Genomic DNA, 26,367 nt, shown 5'->3' with positions numbered 1-26,367 from the left:
GAATGAAAAATAAGTCGCATGAAAAGTTTGAGAAATTATTTTCATTTAAGTTGATTTTACAATAGGGTGGTTTCCTATTATCTTTTATTACCTAAATCGAAAGATTATTACTTCCGGAGTACATATTTCACGCTTTTAAATTTTTAAATGACGATATCTATTTTTCGCGATTAAAAGAAAAGTGAGAATTTTCAAGCGTGCGAAAACGCGACAGTTAAGTATGAATGCTGAGAAAAGCCCGTGTGACGTCATTCTGGTTCCCGCTGCTGCAATTGAGGTGACCTTGGGGCGAGGATGTGTGCGCCGCTGCGATGCAGGCTGCTAACAGGTAGTGCTAGGCTTAAATAAGGATTATTAATACCCTGTCAAACGAAGAAAACTTTCCGACCTTAGGCAGTTTTAATAGGTGAATATTAAGAGACGTTTCCCTGAGATCTGTGCATCATGCATGCATTGGTAATCTCAGACGATGTAAAACTCCAATCTACTCGTATAGAAACTAGGTCCCTGTGACGTCACGTGGAGTGGCATCGCATGGGCGCCAATCTGGCCTTTTTCAAATGAGGTTAAAATTGACCGTTGCCATTCGTCTGAACTGGGATTTCTAAAACCAAATAATTTGTATACTATTATGAATACACTAATGGTGGGTAACAAATCGCAAATCAATGCCTTTCGTTTTCTTTGATGAAGGAAACTACCCTATTATGCAAGATAATGATATCCTATGATATATAAAAGTTACAATTCTGCAATGTTCGGTGGCCCCGCAAGGGGGGGCGCGCGCCCCCTGCGACCCCCAAATGTGTCCGCCACTGGCGTAAAGCCGTGGAGCGGCCTAAACGTGGTGGTTTTTAGTGCACTACCGTGATAACATTTAAAATGCTCCCACAACACTCAACCGCTACTTCTTCCACTCCCGCAATACTTCATAGTGGCTCCGATGAAATGAGAAATTAAAATCTTCAAATTTCGTGGAAAGTATAGGCAAAGCATGAGGTCAAAGAAATATTGCGTTTTTATTCCATAGAAATTATGCCAACACAACACCACCTGCTTAAATTCAAAAGTTTCCGAAGAAAAACGAGATCGCGCGTGTTTTAAAAAATTGTCATGTTTGGGTCACTGTATCTCAGTAACGGGTCGCATTGATGTAAAATAGCACATACATAAATAGTTGGTAATCATTTATAAGTATTTACGCCAATTTTGAAGTCTCGAAAAACGTCATTTTGGACTTTTGCCCAGCTTTTTTCGATTTCAGCCCACTGTGTGTCGAATAGTTTCGTTCTAGGCGTCTTTGTAAATCCCTAGGTCGACAACGTGACTGATTCATAATTGGTAATTAAGTCATCAATAGGTCATCCTTAGTTTATTTTCTATTCTAAACAAATTGAGCGTTTAAAGCATGCGATAGATGACGCTGTGGACTTATACACGACGATGCTAAAAACAACGAAATTGCATCCGTATATGAATATAGTTTCAATTATGAATCCCACTAACAGCTGTTGTAATTTCCCATGCTAATTCATTCGCTCCACAACTATTTCAACGTTGACACGTCAGTATCAACAGCTGTTCTGTATAAGAGTTTACTACGCGATAAGATACAAATAACAAAGTGGACACGAAATCATACGGACAATAACTTATGAAACATTGAGAAACCATTAAATATTTCGAAAAATAAGTACCCGAACTGTTATAACTATAGGAGAAATTGGGTGGCATATATATTACTTTAAATAAACAACTTCATTCATTCACACGACGCCTTAAGCGCAAACATGCGTATGAATTCATAGGTACGGAAAGAAAGGGATAGGAACATATAATAGAAAATGGACCAGGTGCTGTGGTAGATGGAAAAAGCCAGAAATCAGCGGGTAAAAATGCGGCCTGACTGGGACTCGAATCCAGAACCTCCTGGTTGCCGGCCAGATGCTCTACCAGTTGAGCTACCGGGACGCTTAGAATTATTATGATTTCGGGGGGTTTATCCGTTATGCAAAATATCTCTCTTAATTTTATCGTTTCTGTGGGGCATGGAAATATCTTGTTCTTCTACTATTATGTTCTCCGTGTCGCTCTTAAAGATATCCATTCTCAATTGTTCAAGAAATCTAAGCCTAGCGCGCAGCCTCCGAGTCTCCAGCGGCTCCCAGCCTAATTAGATTAACATCTGGGTAACACTGTCTGTACGCCCGTAGAGGTTTTTGACGAACCGCGCAGCCTTCCTTTGTATTTTATTCAGTTCGCGGATTAACTCTTTCTGAACCGAATCCCATATGATATCGCTGCATATTCAAGGTGCGGTCGGACGAGAGCGAATTAGCACCTTTCTTTCACTTTCTCATCCGAAAATCTTCCCACAATAAGCTTCACGAAGCCGGACGGTTGATGGCCTGATGAAGAGAATCGTGACAAGTGGATGGAAAGAAAAACAAAGGAAGGTCTCGAATGCGTTATATTAGGCAAGTAAAATAAGAGAGTAAAAGTGAAGAAATGCGCAAATATGAATTGAATTTTATTAGACAAGTAAGTGCAATAGAGAATTGAGTCAAACTATTCTTTGGATCACTAATGATTGTTCACAACTTACTTACAACTTCATGCTTAGTATGTAAATGTTCATTGATGATAATATTATGATCGTTATTGAGGTATTCTGAATAATTCTTCATCCTTCCGTATTCTCTAACGGAACTGTTTAAGAATAAATCATAAACCACTCATATAACATCTCGCATAAAGGACTTTTCTATTTGATATCCAACAGGGTGGCTTCCTATTATATTTTTTATTGCCTAAATCGAAAGATTATTACTCCTGGAGTACGTATTTCACGCTTTTAGATTTTTAAATGGCGATATCTATTTTTCGCGATTAAATGAAAAGTCAACATTTTCAAGCGCGCGAAAACGCGACGGCTAACAATAAGTATGAATGCTGGGAAAAACCCGTGTGACGTCGTTCTGGTTCCCGCTGCCGCAAGTGAGGTGACCTTAGGGCGAGGCTTTGAGTGTTGATACAAAGCTGGATGCTACGAGCAGGTAGCAGAGTACTCTGCTAGCAGGTAGCGCTTGGCTTAAATAAGGATTATTATTCCCATATCAAACGAAGGAAACTTTCCGAACTTAGGTATTTTTAATGTGTGATTATTATGGGATGTTTTCCTAAGATCTGTGCATCATGCATGCATTGGTAATCTCAGACGATGTAAAACTCCTATCTACTCGTATATAAACTAGGTCCCTGTGACGTCATATGGAGTGGCATCGCATGGGCGCCAATCTGGCCTTTTTCAAATGAGGTCCAAATTGACCATTAACATTCGTCTAAACTGGGGTTTCTAAAACCTCGCTCGGACAATCGTTATCTGAACCAGGCAACTTCTGCTTGGTTACCAAGTAAATAAGTACGATACATTTTCACCTATCAATGGATCTATAAATCTTTCTGGGTGGTAAATAAATGAATGTTGAAAAACGTTCGTAGTATAATATTTATTAACCGCATAATTATTTACCTGCTTGCTTCTACTCCACGCATCGCTTCAATGACGAAGCAATCACTGTTTATTCAGGAAATCGGTCGCCTTAAGCGGGACGACCAAAGGTAAACTGTGTTATTGTGCCTTATTAAATCCCTCTTAAGTCAATTTGTCCTTATAAAAACTACTACAAAGCTCGAAAATGATTTTTACCTGGATCTCTTGCATTCGAGGCCCTACCCCTCCACTGTCTTATATGCTCCACTGTCACTTTTTTCTTTGTTTCACGAAAAATTCTAATGTAGACACGCGAGTGCATTAATGACTCCGCGTGCCGTAAAATCCTTTCGTCGTTTTGTCAACTTCATGAACTTTTGTAACTCAAACCTAAAGAAAACTAATACGTCTACAGCATTCATCTTCCACAATAAGTTGCAAATATTTGTTGGGATAAGTAGAATGACTTTGTCGTATTTTTAGAACGCATATTTTGTTGTTGGTTGGCGAAAATTTTTAAACAATATTTAGTCCTACAGGTTACCCCGAAATAAAAAAAACATTGGTAGGAAGGCTTATTAATTTGTGTAATTTTTATATGAACGATAATTTATAAAAATATTGATATTTATGAATGTAAATAACTTCTTTGTATGCCATGTTGCCAATCCGCCACAGTGGTCCGCGCCTGGCCAGTGCCAGTAACCGGGAAGCAAAGTTTCGTGCACCAGACGTGGCAACGCGGCTTTCGTTCGCTCCAGCGTATTTCTTTAATGGCCATATATAATCTTTAATACCTAAAACTCATGTACTTTCGGATCATATAGAAATCAAAAATAAATTAAGAAGTTTTTCCATCGATTTCATTTTTGTATTTCTTGGTATATTCTATGACTAGGTAGTGTTTAGAATTTTCGCTATTTTACAACAAAATATACGTTTCGCAAATACACAAAAGCCATTTTATTAATTTAAATTGATGTTTGCAACTTACTGTGGAAGATGAATGCTGTAGACGTAGTAGTTTTCCCTGGGTGGAGTTTCAAGTTCATGAAGTTGACGAAACGGCTAATTTTATGGTGCGCGGAGTCATTTATCGTACTCGCGTGTGAATTGTATGCGTGGTATGAACTATACAAATGGAAATTATGAGAATTCGCCGAAGTGAACGAGTGCTGCGTTGCCATGTCGTGTGCGCGAATCTCGGAGTGTTGTGAGACTGAAGCATTTTCATTCGAGATTTAGGAAGCACATTGACGTTCAATAAGTCAAACTATTCAGCAAATCATTCCTAAATGATTAACACTTTGAGTGCCGGACGCTACTTTTAAAGCCCTACTGAAAAATCCAGCCATTTTTACAAAATTCGCAATTTTTTTTTAAACATTAGCTTCAAATATATATTTATACGAGCGTGATGCGCCCGCTCCCAGCTCTTTTCATTGCAGGTCCACAGAGGGATAGGCGCGTTTTTAATTTTAAAATGTAGAAAAAAAGCAGGGTCTTATGTACAAATTTAATTGGTATATTCATGTACAAATTGAGGTCAGAGGACCTCTTTAAATACAACATTGGAAGTAATTACACCATCCGCTGTTAAACGCACATGATGAATCATACTTACGTATCAACAGGAGACTTGAATGTGGAATCAGCCGCATTTTTATAAAAGGTATTTAAAGAATGCGAGGTATTGTAGCAAATGAACAAATGTATCAGTTACTGCGCCGTTAACGTCAGAAATATTTACCGTTTTTTTGTTATTTTTAAATTATTAAAAAACCAGTTTTAGGAAACAATAGCAATATTAAGGAAGTAAGGTATACCGTCGCATGTTCTCCGATTTGCTTTGCATTTTGGTACCTACCTCATTTGAAGAGTTTGGTCGCGTATAAGTTGAGAAAAAGGTATCTGTACAGTAGAAATAAAATAGAAGATGGATGTGTTTTTCAATAGAAATGGACTTTTTCTTCTTATTGAATGAGTTGAGTAACATTTATTATTGACTTTTAAATATATTTTTTAATAACGAAAACCTGCTATTTTCGAAAAATGAAATATTTGCAACAAATGATGTGCCGCCTTAAAATGCATATTATTTTTTATCACGCTCAATTTGAGCTATTTAAAGCATGGAAATCATACAAAAGCATTGTTCCATGGAAATCATTCAAACCCTGGATGACAAAAAGGATCATTGCACCATCAAGAAACAGTTCTTTCCTCCAAAGAATTTTCTCACAAAGTAGGCTGAGATAAGGGTGCCGGTAGCTGCGGAGGACTTTTCGTCCTCAAGACATTAAAAAGAACTCTTTTTCCATCGAGCAGTTGATTTTTTAAATAACAGAATCACTAAACAGTAAACTTGAAAAGTACCACGGACGAAATATTACGGCTTCACGCATACAAAGCCAATTAAATGGAAAGACGTAATATTACGTCCATGGCAATCCTCAGAAGGATTAGCAGGAAGTAATATTACGTCGATGGCACGCATAATGTTAACCTGCTAATTTACTTATTTCTTCCTTCTAATAAAGTGAGAAGCACAGAAGATTCCGTTCAATGTGTCCACCGGTTACTCGGGGCTGCCGCTTGATTGGTGCAGATCTTGAATAACAAAACCCAATCGTGGAATATCCCAGAGTATTCTCCGCTTAATTGGGACAGCATTCCGCTTTATTGGGCCATGAGTCGGCGACAATGCTCGCGACGAAATTAAAATTTTTTGTTTTCTGAATACTATTTTTTATATTTTCCTCCATTGATTAACACTTCTTTTTCACAAAAGTTCCTATTCTTGCCCTATTTTGAAAGCTCTTGTTGTTATACCATCCGCAAGAGGATAGGACTTTTCTTTAATAGGACCTAGTAAAAGACATTCATTCAGTGTCGCCCGAGGCTGTGAAAAATACTTTTAAGTAAATTGTTATATTTCTTAAAAAATCATAGTAAATTAACTGAACTCGCTGATTTATAATCAAATTCATAGTTTAATTTAACTTATGTTGCATTATAAACATTCTTTAGCCTTATTTCTATCACTTCAACGTTTGTTTATGCCCATATACAAGAGAGTTCGCCTAATGATCTCTGGAAAAATTTTTCATATCCCTTCAAATACTAACTAAAAATCGTAATATATAGTAAAATGTCATAAAGGCCACTTTAACGCACTTATTTCACATATTTTCTTAAGAATTTACTCAATAAATGACCGAAACAGTTCCAAAACACACCCACTTCAAAACGCAATTCGATTGGCCAGCCGGAAATTGACGTCAGCTCATGCAATCGTGCGGGAAATCCAGTGGCGTTGCGCATTGTCACCAAATTTCTCGGTTTATTTCACGACTTTAAGTGAGGTTTTATTTCTTATATATCTTTCGGAGGTTTTATCGTAAAAAGCAAACGCCACGGAACCTGGTTTCACCAAGGCTGACACCGGAAACTTGCCGAAAATTACAACGGCAGCAATGTTTATTTACAAAAGCAACAGAAATTGCTACATGCATGCTGAAAGCCGGGGAGTGAAGATGCATAGCTATGGAAATATAATATCACCGGCTCTTGTAAAATACATATTAAATGTGTTTATGAAATTTAACAGTGAAATTACATTTATTAGGGTCGGACGAGAAGATTACGCTGACGACGCCATTGGCAGTCTAAAACACAGTGTCTAAACATATGTTTAGACTGCCATTGGTTGCGTGCAAATTACGCACAATCAAAACGAATGTATCGTTCGAGCTCGTGTGTGCCCCGAGCACAACCTATTATGAGGAGGCACGAGTTTTTGAGGAGGACTGTGAGGTGGAAGTTAACAGCCTTTCTTGCAATGATTGCATAGCTAGTTCTGAGAGCAGTTCAAGTATAATGTAAGTAGGGCTGGGCAAAATTGAAGTGCACAATACCTGTGACTTGGAAGTTTGAAATCTAAAACAGTATTTGAAATACTTTTTGAAAAAAAAACATTTGTAAGCCGTGCTGTAAGTACAGCTGTTGCCAGGATTTATGGTCAAGAAAATGTTGCACAATTTTTATAATTTTTTTAAAACAGCCAATTTATAAAATCAGGATTATCGTCATTTACTACGAATAATCTCTGAGAAAGAAAAAATGACCGAGATAAACTTGTCATCTTAAAACACATACGACAAATCACGGGAGAATTATGATGTTTTTATGTAACTGTCTCTGGGAAATCTACGAAAATATTGTGATTTTCGTTCACATGATATTTTTTTTTGCAGTTTAGCACTAATTTTCTTGATTTTAAATGTGAAAAAGAATTCGGGAAAGCGATCCTACAAGAACTTGAGACTGTTATAGGGTGGTTTCCTATTATTTTTTTATTGCCTAAATCGAAAGATTATGACTCCTGGAGTACGTATTTCACGCTTTTAGATTTTTATACGACGAAATCTATTTTTCACGATCAAACAAAAAGTGAAAATTTTCAAGCGCGCGAAAACACGACGGGTAAGCATGAATGCCGGGAAAAACTCCCCGTGACGTCGTTCTGCTTCCCACTGCCGCAAGTGAGGTGACCTTGGGGTGAGGCTCTGAGCGCTGATACGACGCAGGATGCTAGCAGGTAGCAGAGAACCCTGCTAGCTGGTAGCGCTTGGCTTAAATAAGGATTATTATTCCCCTATCAAACGAAGGAAACTTTCCGAACTTAGGTATTTTTAATGTGTGATTATTATGGGATGTTTCCCTGAGATCTGTGCATCATGCATGCATTGGAAAACTCAGACGATGTAAAACTCCTATCTAATCGTATAGAAACTAGGTCCCTGTGACGTCACGTGGAGTAGCATCGCATGGGCGCCAATCTTGCCTATTTCAAATGAGGTTAAAATTGACCATTGCCATTCGTATAAACCGGTATTTCTAAAACCAAATAATTTGTATATTATGAATACACTAATGGGTGTTCATAATATAGAAATTGTGGGTAACGATTCGCAATCAATGCCTTTCGTTTTCTTTGATGAAGGAAACTACCCTATTATACATGCTACAGCAATTGTAATCATGACGACTTTTCCACTGATTGCAATTGCCCCAATTGCTTATTATTTGCTTTCCTGGTTAGCACGTTTTCCTGTTTAGTACGTTCATTTTTTAAGGTCCCTTTAAAGACATACTAAATAAGTTCTACAGTCTAGTAGACTCCCGATTATCTGGCTGTGGTATATCCGTGTTGCTTCTTAACCATGCATGATTTTCACTTTCACTCAATATTTCCACGATCTTTATAAAAAAATAAACCGGAAGCAATTAATCATCTGAATTACTTCATTGATGCTAGGATACCTGGACTTATTATTTCCATTAGAATCCCCAATCATAAAACATGAGCGACTGCTGATTTCACGGGAGCACCATGTTCCTGCTTTCCAAGCCTTGCAGTGCGCGACCACGCTCGGTGATCACGGATACACGTCCCGCAGCAGTTGCAACCCAGGCAACTTGTGCGAGACGCGACTACGTGGCGTGGTGCCTGACAGTGTAGTTTCCGACGTCGAACAGTGGTTTTGAGGCATTCCTGCAAACCACTTTACTGTATCCGCGATAACACATCCACTGATGTGTGGTTTTCAAAACTAGGCCTTACATGGAGCATTAATAAGACGAGTACATCCATGGTATTGCCGCTAAAAATATCGCAAACTGGCAAAGAAAGCTCTCATTGTGTCCGGGAAGCACACTAAAATAACAGAATAATGTTAAATACATGGTTGCATTTGTATGCGTGTTGGTCACATTAGTAATGTTGCGCATTCACACAATTTGTTTTCTTCTTTTGTTTTTGTTGTTATGACTCGATTATTCGATGTTTGTATTGTTACTGTGATTGTGTCTTAAGTCTGAGAAAGTGATGGAACAAGGAGGACAAGAATATTTTAACAGATTATGAGACTTAAGCACTCGGAAGAAAGAAAGACAAGGAAGTAAAGCGAAAGAAAATAAGTAAAGCCGGAAAAAGTAAGAGGTTGAAGCAAGCGACGCCGACGCTGATAAATCGGATTGGCAGAGGGCGAAGCAGTAAGAAAGTACTTGAAATTAGAAAAAACGAATTATTTTTCCCGGTGGCTGACTACTAAGCAATACTCCGTCAAAGGGGATGTTGGGAAGCCATCTCCTTAGGGTATTTGTGAGAAGACGATGCCGATGAGACTGACACCTTCTCATCAGAAGAGGTAAAGAAGAATGATCGGGCATTATCACTCATACTATTGACTTTGAATTCTAAGACCATAGATTTTGTTGGCGATATTAATGTCGCACAATTTATGTGGCGCAAATTAGAAAAATTATATACTAAGTCTGGACCCATTAACCAAACTCTATTACTTCGAGAGTTGATTTCCATCAAGAAAGAATAGGATGAGTATATGGAAGACTATTTTGCACAATTTTTTAATTTAAACAGGAGATTGAAGGCATCCAAGGCTAATTTTGACGATAAAATAATTGCAAGATTTATCATCGGTGGCCTTCCGATTGAGAAATATGAAGCACTACAATAGACCAGGGAGAAAATATTGATCTAGAAGAAGTTATGTCAAGATTAATGGCCGAAGAGGCAAGACGGGAGAGCCACAAGTCCATAAATAAAAATAATTAAGATGCCGGTGACGTCACTGCTCTAGCGTCTAGACTTGATAGAAGTATCAACTTTGGAAGCAGGAGAGGCTGGAATAATGATTTGAGGGGAGGCCGGATGAACTATTTCGGAGGAAAACATGATGAGAATGCTAATTTTAATGAAAGAAGGTTTGTATGCTTTGCATGCAAAGAGCCAGGGCATATTGCTCGTGAATGCCCATTTTTGAGGAAAGAAAGACATTTCATAAAAAGGGTAGGAAGTACCAATCACCGAAAAGAGTAGTAAGATCTGCAGGTATGGAATTATATTCTAGCTCAAGTAATGTAAGTGACAGTGAATTTGAAGAAGAAAGGCAACAAAAAAGGAAGGGTACAGTAAAGAAAGCATCAATCAAAACCATTACGGCAAAGGCTCTCATAGCAAGCATAGACACTTCAATAAAGACTTTGCCTCTGGTGAAGGAACAGCAGTTGGAGGAGACTAGTCGACAGCTTAAGGAGAGCGAGTCGGCTGAAGTGTTGAGAAGTGAGCTACAAAGTCATGCTGGGCAGCTGAATGACCTTCAGGAGGAGCTTAAGCGGCCTGAGGAGGACTTGGCACGTGAGCGTGGTGATCGGGAAGCATTGGAGAGGGCATTGGATGTGGAGCATTGCCGTAGCGAGGAGCTGGTGGTTAGGCTGCAGTCGGAGGTGGAGCGTAGGGAGGAAATGGAGCTACGTGTGGCGGCTGTGCACAAGGAGGGGGAGCTGGCAGTGAGGCGCAAGAGGGAATGCAAGGAGGAGGTGGAAGATGAAGCTAGATGAGGCAGTGAAGCACTCAGGGCAGCGCAAACAGAATTGGACTTGAGACGCACAGAATTAGAGGAGATGTCAAAGAAGGTGCATGAACTTGAGGCAAGGCTAGAAGACCAACAGGTGCACCATACATCTATCTTTGAACTGGAAGCTCAGCTCACAGAAAAGAATAAGAGCATCAGAGTTCTTAAGCAACGGCTGGGGGACATGAAGAAAACCCTCCAACGTGAGCGGAGGTACACTGGTGGTCAGTCGTTTGATGGTAGTGGGAACGTCTCCGAGGGTGAGTCGCTTGCAGGGGGAAATTCTACGTTCCCATCAGCTCCTATCATTGACATCAGTGCGGAGGGTGGGAAAATGGAAAAGTCCTATCCTTTCAAACAAATGAAATCTCCACAACAACAAGAAGAAGACACTAATTGTGAGAGCATCTTCCTGGAAGGATTTGGTTTTGAATCAGAGGATGAAGATGAGGAAGACTGCGAAGGAAACAAAACAAGCTACAACAATGACGATATAGCCACTATAACAGATGTCAAGTCAGTTTTAGGAGTAGAAGATACTGATTTTCTTAACAATCATGACAGTGAAAACAATCATGAACTTGAGTCAGCACCAATGCTAAGAAGATCCACTAGATATTGAAATAAGAGGTATGCATGTGATGAAGGTGTCAAGAAAAGGGTGTCATGCTGTCTGCCCATTCAACCCAAAATTATACAGAGAAGGAACTGGCTCTCTATTACACTTCAACCCAACAACTCGAGACCTGACATAGCTTAGGCCCTTTACAAACTTTGTCAGAAGAACCAAAACCCATCAAGAAAGGACTGGAATGAAGAAAAACACTTTTACAGATATCTGAAAGGAACCAAAAATCTGAAATTAGTCTTCAAGAGAAATGGTGGAGCAGTTAGCTGGAGGAGTAATAAGCAGACATCTGTGAGTCTGCCTACCATGGAAGCAGAGTACATAGCCCTAAGTGAAGTGTCAAGGGAGGTCACCTGGATCTGTAGATTACTTGAAGACCTTGGACTCAAACATCTCTGATAGCAAAACCTATTACTATCCATGTGGACAACCAGGGAGCTATTGCGATTGCTGAGAATTGCATTGTATCTGAGAGGTCCAAACACATAGACATCAACTATCATCATACTAGGGAACAAATCAAAAATAATTTCATAATTCTGGTGCATGTTAATTCTAAGTCAAATCGTGCTGACATTTTTACGAAAGTTTTGAACTCTTAAGTTGAACAAATATTGGTGTCAAAGTCTAGTGATTAAGTGAACTATGACACTGATTATTAATTTGATTTTTTTAATGTGACCAACAAGGGGAGGTGTTAAATACATGGTTTCATTTGTATGTGTGTTGGTCACATTAGTAATGTCGCACATTCACACGATTTGTGTTCTTCTTTTGTTTTTGTTGTTATATTGACTCGATTATTCGATGTTTGAATTGTTACTGTGATTGTGTCTCAAGTCTGAAAAAGTGATGGAATAAAGAAGACAAGAATATTTTAACAAATAATGGCATAAATAATAATACATTGCTTATTTTACGTAAATTACGAACACTAAAGGACATTAAGATGAAAGTTTGGGTTATCCGTGTTTTCCGTTATTATTCATGCCGTCTCTCCCCATCACTAGCCCATTAGGATAATCGGGAGTTTAATGTATTTGTATCACCTCTCCCCATCACAAGCTCGGATAATCGGTAGTTAGCCGTGGTTAACACGTTTCCCAACTCACTGCTGGCCATGGTGGTCATCTGCTGCTGGTAGTGTTGTTGGGATGGTAGGTATCCAGTGGCGGCATAGTGTGCCACTCCCCTGGGCTGCTGCTCATCGCTTGGTGCAGATGCCATTGCTGCCGCCGCTGCTGCTGCGCCGTGGTACGCACTCGCAGGCGCCGTGGTCGTGCCGGCCCCACTCACGGCTGGGTGCGGGGGGGGGGGGGGGGGAGTGGCCTCCGTGGCAACTGGCGCCGGCTGCTAAAAATTAGACATAGAGATAGTAGAACATCAATTATATGTTTTCTTTTAGTGGTGGGACATTATGACTTTTAACCCGTCGTGCGGCACACCGATATATCGGCTTTTGCCGCTCGGCTGAAAAGCGCGGCACTCCGATATATCAGCTTTTACATTATTACTGTTAAATTTGAGGACATTGAAATAAAAAAACTTATATATCAGTAAACGTATTAAAACGTCGTGATTATTGTCCAATTTAATCTCATTAATAAAAAAAACCGCTTAAAGATATCTAAAAAATTAACTATAAAATGTTTATTTTTCCTAGTGGCTACATATTATTAAAATACCCTATGCATTTTTCAACTGTACCCCGGGAAGAAGGATAGCACAAAAAGGGTTAATTTAACGTTAATTACAACTTTTTTATATCATAAGATGGTATAGTCTAGTTCATGTGTATAATCACTTTAATTAAAATTTTCATAAAACTCAGCATGTGACTCTATTATTTTTTATTAGGATAAAAGTGAAGGTAACTCAAAGATTCTTTTACACCCCCCCTTCCCCTTGAGTTCTTTCTGCATCCACTGCTATGTGCATGAAAAATATACATTAAAAACATAAATGACAAAAATTACATGAATTAACAGCCTCAGAAACTTATTTACAGCACAATGACTTTCTTCGATCAATTTGTAGCCTTTATTTTTATTAATTTCCTGTGTGAGTTCCCTGTGATTTTTACATATTAAGTTTTCCCATCATGCAATTGTGAAAGGGGTGCCCTCATAAAATTAAAAAGGTTATTTTTTCAACACTTCCAGACAAGAAAGTTAAAGTCATTAACGTATGCCAGATATGACTTCATTATAGGGTAGTTTCCTTCATCAAAGAAAACGAAAAGCATTGATTGCGATTTGTTACCCACCATTAGTGTATTCATTATATACAAATTATTTGGTTTTAGAAATCCCAGTTTAGATGAATGTTAAATGGTCAATTTTAACCTCATTTGAAAAAGGCCAGATTGGTGCCCATGCGATGCCACTCCACGTGACATCACAGGGACCTAGTTTCTATATGAGTAGATAGGGAGTTTTACATCGTCTGAGATTACCAATTACCATGAGGCACAGAGCTCAGGGAAACATCTCTTATAATCACCCATTAAAATTACCTAAGTTTGGAAAGTTTCCTTCGTTTGGTAGGGTAGTAATAATTCTTATTTAAGCCAAGTGCTACCAGCTAGCATCCTGCATCATATCAGCGCTTAGAGCCTCGCCCCAAGGTCACCTCACTTGCGGCAGCAGGAACCAGAATGACGTCACACGGGAGTTTTCCCAGCATTCATACTTAACAGTTGCATTTTCGTGCGCTTGAAAATTTTCACTTTTCATTTAATCGCGAAAAATAGATATCTTTATTTAAAAATCTAAAAGCGTGAAATACGTACTCCAGAAGTAATAATCTTTCGATTTAGGCAATGAAAAATAATAGGAAACCACCCTAGTCTCAATATTCTTGATGCTACAGAGCTTCAAAGTTTGCAAAAATTTCTAAATTCTTTCGCACTACAAAAACGCCCTGTGATATCCGCAGGCGAGTAAACAGATTCGCTTCATGGTAATAACAAAACAGTAACGACGATAACAAACATCTACGACGATATTGATTCATAGCGTGATGGGTGTGTGAAAAACAGATGTGAATAGTTAAAAAGTTTTTACGGTACCTGTATTGCAGAATGGTTGACTTCGACTTCGTAAAGACGCATCCTGGGAACATTCTGAAGGTAGATTAATTAGATCATGGCCGCTTATTTCTTCTCCAGTAATGAAGATTTCTCGGCGCGGAGTTGAGAAGCTGCAAAATTGAGATGTTACATAAATTAAATCCACAATCTCGTTCGCTAGTAATCTAAAGCTTGGTCTGTATTTCATTTAACTACTGTCATTTACTCATTGCTTTAATGTGCACTTGGTGCAATATTGGAATATGCAAAACTAACGCTTTGGGGAAATACAACAGATCATACTTTACACCGATTTACTTAGCGTTCCTAAGGCACAGTGTGATTCAGCAATTGGATACGTTCAACTGTAATTAAATTTTTAGCGTTTGCACTGCTGGGGCTAAGGCGACACCAGAACATAAAGTGAGAACAATAATCTCATACTGTGGAAATCGCGTGCATAATTTTTAGTGTGGAGAATACTTTTTTATTGCATAATCATCCATTTTCTGTGGAATTCCCCATTATGATATGCATTAAAGGATTCAAACAAGATTTTATCTTATTTTGGGAATATTAATACTTAATCAGAACACTCTGGCCATATGGTTGATTCGACTAGCATTTCTCTCTAATATCCTAAAGGAACACGCCTCCTTGCTAAAAAATGTTTATGTGACGCCGTGAGTGAATGACGGATTGAATTCTTTGGGCATGCTGGAGAAATTTGAAAGGAGTGAAAAATATGTGCTTATGTTGGAGTAACTAGATAACCTGATGAAAACAGTGGCTTCCTGGTATGACATTCACATGATTAAGTAGGTAAAGTATTACAGTAAAACCTCTATGTAGCGAACCTCTTTACATCGTAAACCTCCATACATCATACCATCCCTGTGGTCCCATTTGATTTACATGTAAATTTATTGGCAAACTTCTATGCAGTGAACCTCTTTATCTCGTAAAAGTTCCACTTATCATACCAAGGAGACACCCCCGAGACGGCCTAACTACCTCCGCAGATCGTACTGAGACAACTAGAGAACATTAATGCAGCCGTGAATACGTACATGGAATGACATTTTCAGCAATAAATGTTTCACTCTTTTTTTTTCTTACATACCTTTAATATGCTGTAATTTTCACGTTAATCATTAGTTGTGGCCATTTTGTTCAATATGAGAGTATACCTAACAGTAAATAAGAAATAGGTATCCAACTATCCTAATCATTTTAAGTGACTGTTGAATTGAGAGAGATAACATTGTTATCTCTCGAATCATGGTAAAAATCATGCGATAGTGCTCGCTATCTGTAATTATTAAATAATAAATATATGTTCACTAATGCATGCATGTTTGTTTAAGCACATAAATATAATGGTTTAAAAGACAGTACAGGCATCCCCCGAGTTACGTATGTCTCGACTTACGTAAATCCGTACTTACGTAAGCGATAACCGTATTTCAAATGATTACGTTAATTTTCGAATGCGAGCGCGAAGAAGTATATATTCGCTTGTACAACCTATGGTAGAAAAAATATCGAATAGTTATAGAGTTTTTTACGTGCTAAAAATAACAAAGTGACCCATTTTTGTCATTCCTCGAAGGAAATTTCATTAATTTCTGTAGAAAAATCGCTTATAAATCCCAAGTCAATAATCAACGTGAAAATTTGCAGTTCTAGCGATGGATGTGGTGGCGTATGTGGTTGCGCTCATTCCTGTACGATACAACTTGTTATACAGCAATCTCTGAAGCGCCAACGCAAAGGTTCGACTTACGTAAATTTCGACTTACGCATAGTCTGCCGGAACGCATCTCTTACGTAACTCGGGGGATGCCTGTAGTACCTTTCATTTCCGAAGGATATGAAAAAATGGTGCCTATCGCTAAAACCTCTCTATAGTGAACCTCCATACATCAAATTGCCCAAATTTTGGTCCCCTCCATTACAATGTGAAGAGGTTTTACTGTATTCATGTGAATTTTAATTACCATTATAATTTTTCATTCCATTACTGAGTGTGCCGGTTGCTGGCAAATATCTATTAAAATACAATGAAATGGTTGATTGTTGGCATTTTCAGATGCAATTGCATTAGTGAGCAATTCTCTCAATAGCTCTTTATCAAGTGAAATAGGTAAAAACTGATGTTCCTTCTAACTTAGGGATTCTTGGATGGTTTTTTTAAGAATACCAAAAAAAACCTGTTAGTGTATCTCTCTTATGCGCATTTTTCGGAAAACGTCTTCATTACCATATTTTAGTGGTCCTAATAAGAACACATAAAAAGTGCTTTTAATTTTCAGCACAAAGGATATTTTTTTTTGCATAATCTTCCATTTTCAGTGGCATTCCCCATTTGTGCTCCCATGCGGTAGGGAGAAATATCAATCAGTGCTTTGGTGTATTCTATAGATAAAGATTCCTCCATGAGTCATGGCCGTGTTTGATTTTAGTTCAAATGAATTTTAATTTGGGATGGGACGATCAAATAGTCGAATCACCGAATACCTCGAATAATAAACTTATTACACTATTCGATATTCGATGACATAATTAGCAATCAATATTATTGAAATGACACATTGCAATATTTCCACTTATAGTTTTATTCTTACACTATGCGTTTCGTCGTTACAAACGACATTGTCGAGTGTGAAAATGTCTTAAAGATTTCCCTTATATATGTATCTTGGTGCTTGAAAGGGGGGGGGGTGAAGTAGGGTGAAGAGTGGGGTTTGGGTTAAGACGAAAGAAGACAGTGAATGAGTGCTGGGTACCCTCACCCATCATGGAACCTTTCTTTCCTTCTTCCTCACCCTGCTTCAGTTCGAGACCTTAAAAACGACCCTTCCCCCCCAGCCTTCAATATCCTCACTTCTTGTCACCCAAACCCCACTCTCCACCTTACTTCCCCCCCCCCCCCTACAAGCACCAAGATATATAAGGGAAATCTTTAAGACATTTTCACACTCGACACTGTCGTTTGTAACGACGAAACGCATAGTGTAAGAATAAAACTATAAGTGGAAATATTGCAATGTGTCATTTCAATAATATTACGAAATTCCACCACATCGTGCCTAACATCATACAAGATATTAGCATCATACAAGATATTATTAAATTATTCGAATTTCAAATAAACAGCACAGATTGTCCGTGATTCTCTTCAAACCCGTTGACAATGTTTGGGTCTTTCATGAAATTTTGCACATTTTGTTGATTTAATTCTTTAATAATAATATTTTTATGAAAACTTATTGAGTAAGCACTAAAATTGTAAAATGCTGATGACTCCACGAGAACAACATAAATAAGAATTTATGCATGCATTCAAATGCACGCGACGTTGGCTTTTCCCGGTATGACACTCTGTTGCATGACGAAATTTACGTTTTACATATTTTAATTTTAAAGTAATTGTCGATTCTTTATTTAAAATAAGGTTTGCAATAAACACAGTGAAGCAATGCTGGTAATGTAACCTTCAATATGCATATAATAGAAAACAAACGAATTGCGGTGTTCCATGCACGCAAGTTTAATGCGGGTGACAGTTGCGTCAGGATTAAGGAGTCGCAAGAGTTTCTTAATACTGGTGTGCATTTTGCTATGTTTTCATTTGTTCACCGTCAACGTCGGCAAGTGGAGTAGTTCCAATACCCATGTACTGCTAGAGAGTCAGTCATTTTTCATAACACTGAGTTTATGTTAATGGTCCACTGTGCTACATTTTATGAGTCTTTAGGAGATGAAATGAATTGCCGAATAAAAAATATAGGGTGCCATTTAAAAAAGACATACCGCTGTTCATATCTTAGTAAATAACAAAGCTACAAGGAAGGCAATCATGCTGATTAATGTCCCCCTGACGGCTACTGGACATTTGCTTGACACATATTTTTGAATTTACATCCAGACAAAAAGTTATTTCGGGTGGTCAAGATGAATGGGACACCCTGTATAGTGAACAAAAAGGGGGCCGATCACGCTTCCTTGTGAAACAGCTGATGTAACTTTAACTGCATCAGAGCTAATTCCGTCGAGAACTACTGTTTGTTTACGAAAGTGGTGAAATTTTTTTATAAAAGTGGTGTTATTTTACACTGAAATTGGTGTTATTTTAATGGCATAATAATTTGTTATTATGCCATTAAAATAACACCGCTGTTAAGTGGACTCACAAAGTGTTCAGCATTTTTTTCGTTTAATTTTCATTTATTCTAAATGGTGAAAAAATGCATTTTCAATAATGAAGTTGTGACACCTAATTTTGAGTTGGATTTTGGTGTGACGATGGATGGGAGGAGGACAATGATGCAATAATATTGCAATAATGAGCAGCAGAGTTGGAGTGGGGCGATTGTTGTTGATGGCGCGAGATGGAGTGCATGGGAGTTGGATTGCAATAAATGTGGCGTACTGTTGTCACTTTGCTCCCGAGTTTGTTTATACAGCGTAATAACAATATTAACATTTGTAAGAGTATTGAAGAGAAAATAAAAAACGTTACAAAGTACATATTCGATATTTGAGTGAGGTATTCGGAAAAAATAAAGTACAGTTGAGGACCTCAAATCCGGAATTCAGAAACCTGGAAAACCCTAAATCTAGAGCATTTGCAAATTCCTCTGCATAGTGTTTCGACTTGCCACCTAGTGGCACCACTCTCCAAGCCTTGTTCTGGGACGAGTAGGAATTTAGCACATGCTACGGACATACGCTAAGAACCTTGTCAGGAACACATAAGGATATCAAATATCAAGTACAAGAGCCTGAGCACATGTATATAAATTAGTTAATTTACTAAATATACTATGAAGACCAGAAATCCAGAAGCCTTTCTTCGGTCCCAAGCTTCCTGGATTTGAGGTCCTCCTCAACTGTAAATGCATTTTTTAACCTTTTTTTCACTAAAGGGTTAAAAAGAAGGGTAAAAGGGTTATATTTGTTATTATTATATTATTATTAGCGTGTGTGTGTCCCCCCTCGCCTCGGGCAACGCTGAATGAATGTCTTTTACTAAGTCCTATAAAAGAAAAGACCTATCGTCTTGCGGATAGTATAACAACAAGAGCTTTCAAAATAGGGCAAGAATAGGAACATTTGTGAAAAATAAGAGTGAATCAAAGGAGGAAAATATAAAAAATAGTATTATGAAAACAAAAAAGTTTAATTTAGTCACGAATATTGAGTCTGTGCGTCCGACTCATGGCCCAATAAAGCGATATGATGTCCCAATTAAGCGGAGAATACTCTGAGATATTCCTCTATTGGGTTCTGTTCTTCAAGATCTGCCCCAATTAAGCGGCTGCCCCAAGTAACCGGTGGACCCATTAAGGGGAATCTACTGTATGATCTTAATTTTAATATGAAAGTGTTCTCAACATTGTGTACTAAGTTTTAAAAATAACACAAAGATGGCAATATTCCACAGGTTTATTTACCGTAAAACGCGTTTCGACCGTTAGGTCATTATCAAGTACAATGATTGTACTTGATAATGACCTAACGGTCGAAACGCGTTGTACAGAAAATAAGCCTGTGGAATATTGCCATCTTTGTGTTATTTTTAAAACTTAGAATGTCATTCCACTATATAACGCCTGCTTCTGTTACTTTTATTGTGTACTAAGGCTATGTAATGCACAAACCAAACGAATGAAATGATAGCCACATGTTTATTATTATTATTATACTAAGGGCGGTTTTATTGCCACATATGAATTGGAATCTACTGTATTCGTTGTTAGGTTGTCCCTTGCTGTCTCGTGTCAGCTTGGTTCCGCTCTCGGGGTTACAGAAGACCTGGACACAGAGTCACGTTCAAGTGGGTCGAGTATCTGAAACCAGTTACACCTTGCAAAATCTTAGCGAGGGATCGGTCTTCGTGCATGTCTCTAAAACCCTACACCCATTAACACCTTGCAACCTCTCGCGTGGGAATTGGTCTCCGTGTATATCTCTAAAGGCCATTTTACATGGGGCACGGAATTGCGCAGGTTAGAGCTGCATTAATTTCTAAAATGGCGAGGAATTGCGCGAATGGATGAACGAAATTAGAACAGGGGCTATTTTGCCGTCTCGCATCCACGCATTCTCGCATGTGTTCTAGCAACTCACCGCTTTACACAACGCAATTTTGATTCCTCCTTCGCACTTACGTCAGATTGCACAATTCCGTGTACCGTGTAAAACGGCCTTAACACACTATGCCATTTAACACGTTGCAGCATCTTGGCGTGGGAAAACGCAGGAAATGCAAAATCATGCACCCACTTCCGGCCAATAAGAAGACACCACGAGGGTCAGTGGCGCAGCGAGGGGGCGGGTTTTTGGGGAGTGAAACCCCCCCCAAAACTGAGAGACACTTTTAAGTTTAATTCATTTCACTTAATTTGATTAATGTACTTATAGAAGAGTGTAAGGATTGATAAAATATCCCTCAGAAAGTCGTAAAACTCAGCATTTTGAACCATTTATCTTAAAAATTTTCTGGGGGAGAGCCCCTGTGCCTCCTGCTTATCCTGGTGGGTATACCACACACCTCAAGTTCCACCTAAAACCTCCCCCCCAGCCTTAATTCCTAGCTGCACCCCTGGAGAGGGTCACGAGACAGACGTGACACAGGAGGCAGCTACTCGGAGAAAATATCCCTATTTAAGCTAAGCGCTACCTGCTAGCAGCCTGCATTGTATCAACGCTCAAAGCCTTGCCCCAAGGTCACCTCACACGGCGACAGCAGGAACCAGAATGACGTCACACGGGGTTTTCCCAGCATTCATACTTGGCTGTGGCGTTTTTGCGCGCTTGAAAATTCTCACTTTTCATTTAATTGCGAACAATAGATATCGTCATTAAAAAATCTAAATGCGTGAAATACGTAATGCAGGAGAAATAATCTTTCGATTTAGGCAATGAAAAAATATGTAATAGGAAACAAACCTATTCACAGCTTCCGCTTATCCTGGTGGGTATACCACACACCTCAGGTTTAGTTGCATCTAAAACCTCCCCCCTAGCCTTAATTCCTGGCTGCGCCCCTGGAGAGGGTCACGAGATGGATGCGACACGGGAGGCAGCTTCTTGGAGGGCAAATGCAAGGGGAGTCTTGCATTGTACGTCAGAAGGGGGATAATGTACCTGTGTGCTCTGTGAATTAAAGGTATGGAACCAGAAGTCCGACTTGTCATCTCACTCTGATTTCTATGAACCTGGTCTTTTCTATTGAGCTAGCGCTTACATCGTATTCGATATTTGAATTCGAGAAAAATGGTATTCAACCCATCCCTAGACTTATATCAGGTCCCCATAAATGTACAGTACAATCTTTGCAATCTCAGAGTTCCCACTCTAACTAAATTATACAATTCACTGTTTTTTTCCAGGTTTTCACGGTCATCAAATTCACGGTCAGTTGATAAGCCATTTTAGGATGAAATATTGATCACATAAAAATCACTGGCCGCACGTTAACTAAAAATAAAGCAAACGCGATAAACGCCACGAATGCAAACGCACCAATGAAAGTGCTCTTGTGACGTCGCCTATCGTTAGCAAAATTCAGGGCCTGCTGAAGGTCGTGAGTGAGAAAATGGAGGGTGACGGGGAAGCAAAGAGGTGTCCGATTTCTTGCCAGGGTTAATGATCGCTTTGGTTAAAGGTCGTCCCATCACAGCCTTAAGGTCTGTGTATCATCATGACACATGGACCAATATTTGCGCTTCAAATATACGTGTGCAGACAAATGCGTGGACTGTGACTGCAAGTGACTGACCTTGAAACATGATCGACTTATCGATTTTTCTTTTAATCTGTCTATCGTATTTCTACAATCAATTTTGAGAGATTTTTAAGGTTTTATGACTAAATTCACGGCTATTTCCAGGTTTTTTTCACGGTAGACGAAATTCACGGCTTATTCACGGTTTTAAGGTTTTCACGGTTGAGTGGGAAACGTGAATCTGCCCTTGCAATGTTCCGGCATGCAGGGCCCCCTTCCTATAATTACGCTACTATCATTACATCAGTTTTAAATAAAATATACATATTTCGGTAGGTATTTGTTTCATTAGTATGTGCGTAGGAGCTCATAATTAGCATGAAACTAAAAATGGCAGTTGTAACTCCTCTACACAAAAAGGGTGATATTCAATCAATTGAAAACTATCGACCCATATCAAAACTTTCAGTTTTTTCTAAAATATTAGAAAGTGTCATTTCAAAAAGAATAATGTCATTCCTGATAAAAAAAACAACATCTTATCCAAATCTCAGTTTGGTTTCATAGGTGGTCTTTCGGCAGAATTTGCCATTTATAAATTTATTGACTCTGTTCTTGAAGGTCTTGATCATCACCTCAATACCGTTGGTATTTTTTATGATTTGTCTAAGGCTTTTGATTCTGTTGACCATGAGACTCTCTTGAGGAAAATCCATATACAGTGAAACCTCGATATAACGACACCCCACGGTGCACTAATAAACACTCGCTATAGCGAATTGTCGTTTTACCGGAGGTGGAGCAAATAATAGCCAATATACCTGTTGCGAACAGATATACAGGAACAGGAGTGGTGCGGCGACAGATAAACATCTATCCGATAAACGTAAGCATAAATCCAGACGAAAGGCGATGTTTTTTTGCATCACTAAATTTCCTTACTCAAATAACGACTAACTATTCAAACAAACATTTCAAACAACGTTGCATCGTCAACCTTACCAACATCAAACTCGACGACGCCACTACTGCAGTGCTAGCCAAAGGACTAAACTTTGCCATAACGCCACGAGACATACCAAGGGAAAGATTCATCACCGAAGTGGAGTCTGGTATCCGGAAACTACCAAAACCTGTGGCCGACGAAATCAGGGAGGATGTAGCGCGAGTTTTGCGCAGAGCTAAACCACCGAAGCCGAATTTTACGTTGAAAGAAAGGGCCGCTCTCAATGCCCTTCGTGAAAACAAAAACATCGTGATCTTGCCTGCGGACAAAGGAAATGCCACCGTTCTCTTGGAGAAGGAGAAATACAACTCAAAGGTAGAAGAACTTCTGTCCGACACCATTTACGTCAAACTACAAAAGAACCCCATGGCCAAAGCAGAGCGGGAGACAAGAGCCATGATCAAGAGGTCCTCTATTCCGACTGAAGAACAGAGATGGCTAATTACGTCCGCACCGAAACCACCGAGGCTATACGGCTTACCGAAGCTACACAAGGAGGGTGTACCACTGAGGCCCATTGTAAGCCAAATTGACGCTCCAACCTATCGACTCGCCAAATACCTAGCCCAAACTCTACAGGATTGCGTGGGAAACACCTCTTCATATGTGAAGAACTCAGCCCATTTCGTGAATATGATAAAAGGCATTACCATCGAGAGAGAAGACATCATGGTGAGCTTCGACGTAGTGTCGCTGTTTACGAACGTGCCCATTGAAGAATCAGTGGAAATTGTGAAAAACCTGACAAGCTCAGGAATTCCCAAGGACTTCCCCAAGCTTGTGGAGCATTGCCTGAGGAACAACTTCTTCCTGTGGAATGACAATTATTATGAACAATCAGACGGAGCAGCGATGGGTTCGCCCCTTTCCCCTGTGTTGGCCAACCTCTTTATGGAAAAGTTTGAGGAGGAGGCCGTGAATACCTACCACAAGCAACCAAAGCTTTGGCTTCGGTATGTTGATGACACGTTCATCGTATGGCCACACGGTGCAGAGGAATTGGACAAATTTTTGATATATCTCAACAAACAACACCGAAGGATCCGCTTCACAATGGAAAAGGAATGCGAGGGCAAGTTGCCCTTCTTGGACGTAATGATTAAGAGGAAAGACGATGGCAGTCTTGGACATGCGGTGTATAGAAAGGAAACGCACACGGACCGATACCTGAACGCAGCATCACACCACCATCCCGCCCAGAAGGCCTCGGTGGTAACCTCTCTACTCCACCGAGCCTTCACCATTTCCGACGCCGAATCATTAGAATCAGAGAAGAAGCACCTGACCAAAGCACTAATCAGGAATGGCTACGACCGGAAAATGGTCCTCAAAAGGGCCGCTAAGGTCAAAAAGATGCACTCACGACCATCTGAGGAACGCCAGGCCACAGAGGAGGAGGAATTGACCAAACCTGCAGCACGGCTTACAATTCCATTCATAGCAGGAGTGTCAGAGTGTATTGCTAGGATACTAAGGAAGCATGACGTGGTCACAAGGTTCAATTGCGTGACCAAGATACAAAACATTGTACCTGGACCAAAAGATCGTATCCCGCAGGCACTATGCGAAGGCGTGTACACAGTGCCATGCTCCTGCGGAAAATCATATGTTGGCGAAACATGCCGAGGAATGGCGACAAGGATGAAGGAGCATGTGAGGGCTACCAATAAAAAACAACTGCACTTGTCAGCCATTGCAGAGCATGTTTGGAGTGAGGCCGGCCATAACATTGAATTTGAAAAAGCGAAGATAGTGGCAAAAGAGAGTCGCTACTACCCAAGGCAAATTAGGGAAGCGATTGAAATCCACAAAAGGCAAAATATTAACAGGGACAACGGCTACCCAATCAGCAACGTTTGGAAGAGAGTTCTGACCAATCAGCGCACAGGAGGAGATCGGCCAGTGCTATATAAGACGGCAAAAAATGAACACTTCTCACCTTCGACCTGAAGACGGAAGCAGGATGGCTTCCGAAACTGTAGTCAACTATAAACGACAGACGCGGCTGGAGAACCCGGAAATTAGCAGTCATCAACTATTCAAACAATTTATAAGCGCCGCACTGAATAAAAATCATGCAAAGCATTGTTTCGTCATCATTATATTTATCGAACGACAGTTTACCACATAAATTTGATACTGAGCACTCCATTAACTTCATTTCTAACAGATCGCTAGCAATTACAGAGGTTAAGGAGTCTTGATGAAAGTCTTCCGGCGGTGAAACCCTCGCTATGGCGAGAGCCAACACCGAAAGGGTCTCGTAAAAACGAATTTTTAACACGCTTATTATAGGATCAATTGACGGTGCATCGGCTATCTCTCGTTATAGCGGGGGTGTCGCTATAGCCCGTACTCGCTTTAACGAGGTTCCACTGTATATGGTAAGAGAGGAATTGCAAACAATCTAATCAGGTCATTTCTTGAAAAAAGAACCCAGACAGTAACCATTATAACCGATAACATGGTTAAACATACCTCACCTCACCAGGAGATATTGAGGGGTGTTCCTCAAGGCTCCATTCTTGGGCCCCTGCTTTTTTTGTTATATATCAATGATCTACCCTCACAATTAAAAGGAAATATTTTTATGTATGCTGATGATACAAATCATCTACTGAAACATGATGGCAATATTGTTGTTCCCACTCAAAATGCTGTCATCAAAATGGAAACATGGTGTTCAACTAACAAAGTGGCTATAAATAAATCCAAGTCTTCCTTTATATTTTTCCATCCCCCTAAAAAAAATATTGATTACAGCCCTTATATTAAATTTTCGGATTGTACTCTAAAGCGGGTTACTGATACCAAATTTCTAGGCATCTCCATAAATGAAAATCTAAACTGGGATACCCATATTAATTGTATTTCATCCTCGGTGGCTTCAGGCTGCTACTTAATTAGACGGGTGATTCAGCTCACAAATATAGAAACAGCTAAATCAATTTACTATGCACATATTTATAGTAGATTAAAATATGGTATTTTAGCCT

At 39.4% G+C, this 26,367-nt stretch overlaps 1 protein-coding gene across 1 annotated transcript; it reads left to right on the top strand.

The window, feature by feature from the left end:
* The first annotated feature begins 10,895 nt into the window (after positions 1–10,895).
* On the top strand, positions 10,896–11,572 carry LOC124165792. The gene has a single exon (XM_046543295.1). The coding sequence runs from the start codon at positions 10,982–10,984 to the stop codon at positions 11,552–11,554; it is 573 nt and encodes a 190-aa protein (XP_046399251.1). The 5' UTR covers positions 10,896–10,981; the 3' UTR covers positions 11,555–11,572.
* Positions 11,573–26,367: the final 14,795 nt, after the last annotated feature.

This window comes from Ischnura elegans, chromosome 9, assembly GCF_921293095.1.
Source record: "Ischnura elegans chromosome 9, ioIscEleg1.1, whole genome shotgun sequence".
Lineage (NCBI taxonomy): Eukaryota > Metazoa > Arthropoda > Insecta > Odonata > Coenagrionidae > Ischnura > Ischnura elegans.
Note: the sequence above shows the minus strand (reverse complement) of the source record. Positions and strands in the feature narration are given on the sequence as shown.

Excerpts from the sequence above, each read along its gene's own strand:
- LOC124165792 (XM_046543295.1), top strand. The coding sequence starts at position 10,982 with ATGTCAAAGAAGGTGCATGAACTTGAGGCAAGGCTAGAAGACCAACAG.